The following is an 8,867-nucleotide window of genomic DNA, read 5'->3' as shown; positions in this document are numbered from 1 at the left end:
ATTTGTAATTTAAACTGGGAAGAAATATCACTTTTTATATCAAGACGGGAGCCGCCAATAGCTATCCCGGACTACCATCTAACAAATAACGCTTCGATAAAATAGCTCAAGGTGTTGCTACTTGATATATATTGAAACATCTTATATGATAATTCTAAAAAACCTTTGTGAGAATATTATAAAGTTATCTTTTTGTTTTTACCCACTATTTCACTCATCATACGTACTGACGTTGGCAATTTGCACATTGTTTTGGATAGGATGGTTCCGCGAGCACTATTTGCTTGGAACTTCTTGTTGATAGCAAATTCTTGAAAATCGGGATGAGAACTACGAATACACAATGACTTGACATTTCCTCAAATGATTAAGATCTTAGAGACATTTACAGAATCACTAGCAAGGAAATGTTAACAATCTGTAGTTTTTGGCGCCTGGCCTCCGCTCATTCTCGGTGGAGGAGGGGGATGATATCGATCTCCTAACGCTGCTTCTCCGTCACAATGTTGAATGTTTCACCGTCTCTTTTGCATTTACAGAGCCTTTCCTCTGTTTGCGCTAAAAATTTCTCTCGACCGGTATGATTATTTTTGAATTAAAGAGGAGGGAGTGCAACGTTTATTATTTATACTTGGCTGGTTTTAAAATCCTGACACCTGTTTTTCTCACTCACAGCTCAACAGCTCTATCTAACTGTGCCACCTAGTGATTGTAGAAGAAACTGCAGTGCTCTCCACGCACTGGCTGCAACTGAACGGCAAAGGAAAGGATGGACGGCAAGCATCTGATCACGCAAGTTATGAGCATAGATACTGTATGAGAGATTTTTTTTCTTTAAAAGAATTGCTGCAGCGGCGATACGAATTTGAAAACCGATGTCTGCTTTTTGAGCTTGCTTTCCGACATTTGGATTTTCGTGGCACCAGACAGCATTTTCACCTTGAACTGAAGCTAGTGTTTTCAAGCTTGCTTTGCGACAATTTAAGCGCATCATTTTTTTTGGCACCAGGTATTTTCACCCAGCACTTTCGAGCTTGAACATTGGACATTTGGATCGCACCATTTTCATCAATCATTTTTGAGCTCGGTTTTTGACATTTGGATCGCACCATTGTATTTCAGGGGCGTTACTTGTACTGGACTCAAAACATAAAGACGAGTGATTTTTTTCTTACTTTTTTTAACTCTAATTAGTTTTTTGAGCCAATTAATAGTCAATAGTTAGGCGTCAAAATATTGTTTCCTGGCGAAACCAAAACTTAGGAACGCACATTTTTTGTTTACATTTTATGTTCATAAATTAGTTGTCATACACTATGTAAGCCAGGGATCCAGTTTATCCAGTCCCTAGGGGGCACGCCCTGTCTGGGACAGTACAATGGCGCACAGTTAAGCCAAAGGTAGATACAGATAATAGAGGTTGTTTACATTGTGAGTGACCTTCACACACAATTTTACATTAACACCTCTGCCATTAGAAATAAAAAAATAAATAAATGTAGCTAAATAGATTGATTCATTTAAACATTCAAATTTTTCTATTCATAATTATTTAGTTTTACAGTTTTCTAGATTGTTTACATCTGGAAGTGCAATAGGTTAAACCAATCATGTCTTTAGGCTACATACTATTATTAGTTAGATAGGCAGGGGACGCACAATTATCTCAGGCCAGGGAACATTACAGTGCTTCTTCGGCTCTAGTGTGTGGAGCAACTTTCAAAACATTTCTCTAATATCACCGCCGCTGATTTTGGTAAAAATGCGCGAGTGTGTGTCCTTGCATGTTGGACAGGCTGGTGTCCAAATCGGGAACGCCTGTTGGGAGTTGTACTGCCTGGAACATGGCATACAGCCTGACGGGAAGTTACAAATCGACGACAAGACCGCCAGCTTTGGGGACGCCTCATTCAACGCGTTTTTCAACGAGACGGAAGGGGGCAAACACGTTCCCTTGGCTATTTTCGTCGACCTGGAACCCTCTGTCATCGATGAAGTAAAAAACGGGCCATACAAGTCCCTCTTTCATCCTGAACAGATGATTTCTGGCAAGGAAGACGCTGCCAACAACTTTGCAAGAGGATATTACTCCATTGGAAAGGGGATTATTGACGAAACGTTGGATCAAATCCGTAAAGTGGTGAGTGCATAATTAAGACCATTGGACGCTAACTTTTTTGAGAATTGACGTATGATATGTGTAATAAGAACGCATTGATGTTCGATTTGATTTATTTGTTGCTCTGTATGAAGACATGCAGTCAGGGCTACCAAACAAAGCAGAGGCCATTTATCAATTTCAATGGGCTAGCCCTGGCGACTGAACAATAAATATCATTTAGTATATAATGCAAGTGATGACAAGGGACATTTAAAAAGCACAAGTCATCTTTAGCATAAATTATTTTTATGCATTTATTACTAACCTAGGAAGTGCAACATCTGTGATTTAAGCTAAAGAGCAAATGTCTGTAATGATCAAACAATAGTGACAAAGGCACAGTGATACATACATACAAATTACAGAAAGAGTCACAAAAAAACTGTGTTTGTGCAAAACGCAGGGCTTAAGCCAGCGCCCGTTTTACCGTCAATTTGCGGTATTTTGTCCCGTCGGACGGTAAATATTTAAGTCCTTACCGTCGGTCAAAAATTGACGGTCAAAAATCGTAGGTAAAAATCTAGCAAATTTGAATGAACCACGGCGCGGGGTCTTTTCCAAGCGCGTGGCGTCTTTTCCAAACGCACGGGCCCACGCATTTTCTTCTTTGAATAATAATAATAACCTTTATTGTACATTCATGCCCTATCGGGCTAAGTACAGTTGAACAGATAAAATGGGTAATATACATGTTTGTATTACAAACAGCTCTGAAAAAACTCTAATATATGAATACTGAGGGAATCCTGATTCTCCAATGTTATTTTGATGCAATGATCTATTTCATTCCTTTTTATATGTTCCCATTGAATCACACACTTGAACACCATTTGTACAATGAGTGAAAACCTTTTATTTATTTTTTAAGTTGTTTCAGTGACAAACGAATGTTATAATAGTTGGCAGGAAACGTAGCACAATCAAGGTGTCATTTCTTGTTTAAGAAGGTTTATTAAATCTGAAATGAAATTTGACAAAGAAGGAATCTTGTTTTTTTTGGGGGGGGGGCGCCTTGTTTTTTTTCACCTATCGCATTAGATTTGCAGTCTGTGGAGCATGTCATCCATAAAATTTACTTGCTGTGGCCTTACATGTGTTAAAAATACTGGGATTAGTTTAGACACCACTGGACCACACGTAAAGTTTGTAGGTTTCTAAGTTAATCAATCACAATGAGCAGATCTCAGCACAAACGTATAAGAAGTTATAAGACATATATAAAAACAACCTCAATGGAGGAATTTCGTTTTCGACAAGAAATGTCGAAATGACACATATTTATGTACACCTGGGATCAACTGTGACCCCATACGTTGGTTTATGGGTTAACATCATTTGGCGAAGGTATAAAGTCCCAGGAATCTCGTTAAGGTTCAAAGGACGGCTATTACTTTAAGTCTTTATTTGCCAGAGTTGACATTATCTGCCCTGTTTGTTTCCACCAGACGGAGAGCTGCTCAGGTCTTCAGGGCTTCCTAGTTCATCACAGCTTCGGTGGTGGGACGGGGTCAGGGTTCACCGCCCTACTGATGGAGAAACTATCTGTAGAGTACGGCAAGAAGTCCAAACTACAATTTTCCATCTACCCGGCTCCCAAAGTGAGTAACACCTGTTTACAAATGTCAGGACACTTTGCCGAGAGATGCAGAAATTCTTGTGCCCTGTCATTTGCAGAATCTGAACTGTCAGCAAAATAAAGTAAGAATTGCCTTTTGATTTTTCAATGTCCCACAGCATGGTGAAACGTTTATCACTAGAGAGGCCGACATTTGCTTGGGAGCAAATACAGCATATTTCAGTCCATCTCCCTCCCACGCAAAAGTGGACTATTCCAAACTTACCCCAGTGTAAAACTGGCAAAGATTCTCAAATAAATGAATTATATAGTAGCTAATAAGTATGTAATTGAGAACAAAGATGCAAGAACAAGCACATTGAATCTCGAAAGCTTTACTAATCTTATTACAGGTATGCAAATACTAACAATGATGAGATTTAATACATTTTGAAGGTCTCAGGCACATAAAATTGAATGTGTGGGTCATTACGCACGACTTTCGTGCAATGTGACCCCAAGTAACCCGCAATGGAACACGTGTTCCATGGCCAACGGCAGATGGAACGTGACATTCTTTAGATAGAACATGGAACGGGTATAGCACTTTTGGCCCTTTTTTTGCAGAAAATAGCCATTAAAGTCCCGGGATCCCCCAAATGAGTCATTTGGAAGTGGTGTATGCCAAATATGTGACTGCTGTTCTGTAGACACACATGTTCAAGGTACCCTTATACCGAATTTCAGATCATTTGGTTGTAAAACCAGGGCTCAGGATCCAAAAATCCATTTTTTTGCGAAAAATGCCCCAAAAAACCTTCATAAAATTTTTTCAAAGGCATGTATAAAAAAAAATGAAAAAAAAAACGCCTAGGGGTATTGTCCCACTCTACCTCCATGCCAAATTTCAAGTCATTTGCCTGAATGATGGCAGAGTTGAATCCCTCTGACTGTTTGGCAGGAGGAGGAGAAGAAGGAGAAACATCAGAGAACACAATATATTTCATCCATACCATGGTATGGACTGAAATATAAATATATTGCTTCCTATTGACTGTAGATGTCCACCGCAGTGGTTGAGCCGTATAACTCCATCCTGCTCACTCACACCACCCTGGAACACGCCGATTGCTCCTTCATGGTCGACAACGAGGCGCTGTACGACATCTGCTGCCGCGGGCTTGACGTTGAGCGTCCCACCTACACCACCCTCAACCGTATGATAGGGCAGGTCATCTCGTCCATCACCGCCTCCTTGAGGTTTGACGGCGCCCTGAACGTGGATCTTGCCGATTTCCAGACCAACCTGGTGCCGTATCCACGCATCCACTTTCCTCTGTCCGCCTATGCCCCCATCATCTCGACAGAGAAGTCTTACTATGAAGATATGTCTGTTGGTAAGATCACTGCTAGTTGCTTCGAGCCAGGCAACCAGATGGTAAAGTGCGACCCTCGGAAAGGTTAGTACCAGAATGTAGAACGATTAGCTTTTATACACCCTAATTAGGTGTCTCTAGTTAGGCCACATTGACTTAATTTTATGGATGATATAAAAGAAGACACCCAAACTAGTGCGGGCGAATAAAAAAAGTCCAGCGAACAGGAAAAATGTCATCCATAAAATTAAGTCGGTGTGGCCTTAGCAAATACCTGAAGACCGCACATCTCATAGTCCGGCGACGCTAATTCGCCTACCAAAGTGAGATGGGAGCTCTTGGTTCTTCATTACTTTTAAAATATCAGTGTAACAGTCAATTGACTTGTCCTGTGTTGTGTTGTATGTACCAGTGGCAGCCGCCACCAGCCTTTGGCTGCCTGGCTCCCACTTGTAATGCGTTGTTTGGCATCACCAATAAATGAAATGAAATGAAATGAAATAAAATAAATGAATGTTCTCACCATTTTGGGAACCAATCCTCAAAGCATCAGACGCCATTGTGGTAATCAGATAGTTTTTAGTCTTAAAATAATTGTTCCAGTGTATAGTGTATATCAAGCAGCATAATAGGACTATGAAACACTTGTAACATGTAATTGAGAACGGAAAAAAAAACATCTGAGGATATAGATTATGTTAATGAAGACCTAATTTGCATAATTAGGGAAGTTTTTATAGTTTCATAGTTGTAACTGCTGTCGTAATATATGCCCTCGCATTGGGCAGGCTACAGCTCTCAGTTTGTGTACAGTTATTGTGAAGATACTGTGTGTGTAATGTAACGTTACTCTATGTTAAAAGGGAAGTACATGGCGTGTTGCCTGTTGTACCGTGGTGATGTAGTTCCCACGGATGTGATCTCTGCCATCGACAACATCAAGACCCTGAAGTCTATCCAGTTTGTGGACTGGTGCCCGACAGGCTTCAAGGTACATGTATGCGTTTGACACATCAGTACATGAAAATTCGTCTGTACTGTTTTGTTAAATACCATTAAAAGTTAACAATCATACCTGTAGCCTCATCTAGGCCTTCTATCTTTTACCGATTTTTTAAAATTGAATTTTAAAGGGTAACTTGACATTTCGAAAAACGAAAAAAATTAACATTTTTGTAATCCTTGGCTCCCGTTTTATCAGTCCATCAAGAAAATATCCATATTTGATTATTTACCACCCCTTTGTATTATAAGTACAGAATGATAGATAGCAAGGTCAAAGCTGTCGATCTGCAACGTCAATCATTTAAGAATATATTCCACAGACACCCTTCTTTTCAAAAATCAAGAATTTCCCACCTCAGGTGGTACCAATCTACTTTGGACCATGGACTAAATTTAAAAGGGTTTATGAATAGTGGAGTAAGTGCACTGCACGGTCAAGTCGCTGTACATTTGTTGTGTCAAATAAAGTTTTGTGAAGACCAAACTCTCCTAAAAAATTATTGTCCCTATTTGGCTATATTTTTTGTTTTCATCCAGCATATGCATAGTTAGTCTGTTGGAGAATACTTATTTGTTAAGTCAATGTTCTTGTGCTGGAATAATGTCAATCATAAGGTCATCTACATAAATCATATTCGCTCAAGATATACTTAAAAACCTCACAGATTAAACCGGAATTTTTATTGTATTCCTGTACACCACCTACATGTAGGTTGGCATTAACAAAAAGGCTCCCACCCTGGTGCATGGTGGAGACCTGGCCGAGGTGCAGCCTCCCACCGTGGTGCAAGGTGGAGACCTGGCCAATGGGCAGCCTCCCACCGTGGTGCAAGGTGGAGACCTGGCCAATATAAAGCCTCCCACCGTGGTGCATGGTGGAGACCTGGCCAATGGGCAGCCTCCCACCGTAATGCATGGAGGAGACCTGGCCAAGGTGCAGCCTCCCACCGTGGTGCATGGAGGAGACCTGGCCAAGGTGCAGCCTCCCACCGTGGTGCATGGTGGAGACCTGGCCAATGGGCAGCCTCCAACCGTGGTGCAAGGTGGAGACCTGGCCAATGGGCAGCCTTCCACCGTGGTGCATGGTGGAGACCTGGCCAAGGTGAAGCGGGCCGTGTGCATGTTGAGCAACACCACTGCCATCGCCGGGGCCTGGGCCCTGTTAAACCACAAGTTTGACCTGATGTACGCCAAGCGTGCCTTCATTCACTGGTAAGATATCATTTACATAAGGTTTCCAGTAATCCTGTTGTTGACATGCGCCCGCAGATCAATACAAACTCACCCAAACGATACATTATATTGTTGACGCTTATACTAGCGATGACTGTATTGACGATAGCAATACTAATGGACAATTCTGTTGGATTTGCTGGGGAATGATAAATTTAAAAACCAAGTCTGTTCATGGCTAATCGTGTTTATGTGTATTTATTCGTAAACTTGATGCTGCTCCCACGGGTTTTTCTGTTTTTATTAAAATCCTTAAGGAAGGATTTAGATGGTGCCACTTGCTAGTTGGTCAAAAATATGTTGTTTTTTTTCTGTAGTGATAATTATATAACTGTAAAGAACATCGGTGTAGGGAAGTCAGGCAGGAGTTGTGGGCCACGCTTTGGTGGGGTAGAAGTGGGCATGGTACTTTAGCCACTTTTTAAAACTTTGTGCAATTATTTTATATGCTTTTCAATTCACATTGTTAGCTTTATCGACTCTCTCTTTATTATAGAATATCAATTCACACATTTAATCTTCAATTTCAACACTTTAAAATGAGTTTTGTGTTGTAATTTTAGTTCAGTTTGACCATCGGCAGTTTACACTCTTGACAGGTACGTTGGGGAGGGTATGGAGGAAGGGGAGTTTATCGAGGCCCGAGAAGACTTGGCGGTCCTTGAGAAGGATTATGAAGAGATTGACAAGGACTTCGGGTCCGATGGAGTGGAAGACGAGGAATTCTAGTCTGCACAATGTAACCGCACATTTATACCTACTGTTTTGTTTGCTTCGCTTACGTCATAGTGTACGTAGGCACTGTATTGAATAAAAGCTAAAATACGACTATAATCACACCTGAAAGTAATTTTCGAAATACTGCTTTGCTTATACTGCTTTGATTGATTAATTATACCAATATTTAACTACCCGTTGGCGGGAAGCGCATCTTGGAGAGCGGAGCAAAGCTAACAAGGCTGACACCCAGGCTAACCAATACTAGTTGTGTTACATAGATTTCAGGCAGTAATAGATGTTTTTCTAGGTAATTTTAAACCTTATATACGCTTTCATAGTCCACATCCCATGCACATTCTGATAGCCAAAGAAAAACAGGGAAAACAACAATGCAAATTGTTTACAAAGGGAGAGAAACTGATGTAAGTAAACATATGACATCAGAAATATTGGTATTAGCTTAAAGTTATAAACTTTAATTGAAGTATGGATAATTGACATTTTGAAACTTTGAAAAATATTTAACATTGCATTTATGTTTACAATTTAGAAAGTTACATAATTTAGATGTCTTATCTTGTCTTATCTAAGACGCTGATTGCATATGTGGCATGTATTTTGAATAACTACATTTTAATGTGCACGCAATTCCCAGCTCTGACGGAAAAGACGTACGAGTTGAAAGAGTTTTCAGTCTATCTTGCACGAGATGGTCACAATGATGCCTATAGCAATTTTCACTGTTTTTACCCATACGATTTCAACTTGAAATAATCCATGATACTACGTTTTAGTCCTGTTGCTGAAATATCCTTGA

The 8,867-nt window shown here is 40.3% G+C and overlaps 1 protein-coding gene across 1 annotated transcript; it reads left to right on the top strand.

Moving 5' to 3' along the window:
• The first annotated feature begins 1,762 nt into the window (after positions 1-1,762).
• LOC109481842 (tubulin alpha-2 chain-like) lies at positions 1,763-8,243 on the top strand. The gene is made up of 7 exons (XM_019784462.1): positions 1,763-2,140; positions 3,607-3,759; positions 4,777-5,176; positions 5,956-6,083; position 6,226; positions 7,147-7,309; positions 7,930-8,243. The coding sequence occupies exons 1-7, from the start codon at positions 1,763-1,765 to the stop codon at positions 8,057-8,059; spliced, it is 1,353 nt and encodes a 450-aa protein (XP_019640021.1). The 3' UTR covers positions 8,060-8,243.
• Positions 8,244-8,867: the final 624 nt, after the last annotated feature.

The sequence above is a fragment of the Branchiostoma belcheri genome, unplaced genomic scaffold (assembly GCF_001625305.1).
Source record: "Branchiostoma belcheri isolate BF01 breed outbred unplaced genomic scaffold, Haploidv18h27 scaffold58, whole genome shotgun sequence".
Lineage (NCBI taxonomy): Eukaryota > Metazoa > Chordata > Leptocardii > Amphioxiformes > Branchiostomatidae > Branchiostoma > Branchiostoma belcheri.
This window is presented reverse-complemented; position numbering and strand designations above follow the sequence as displayed.

Excerpts from the sequence above, each read along its gene's own strand:
- LOC109481842 (XM_019784462.1), top strand. The coding sequence starts at position 1,763 with ATGCGCGAGTGTGTGTCCTTGCATGTTGGACAGGCTGGTGTCCAAATC. Across the intron at positions 3,760-4,776 it reads CCATCTACCCGGCTCCCAAA|ATGTCCACCGCAGTGGTTGA; the intron begins GTGAGTAACACC and ends TATTGACTGTAG. Across the intron at positions 7,310-7,929 it reads AAGCGTGCCTTCATTCACTG|GTACGTTGGGGAGGGTATGG; the intron begins GTAAGATATCAT and ends CACTCTTGACAG.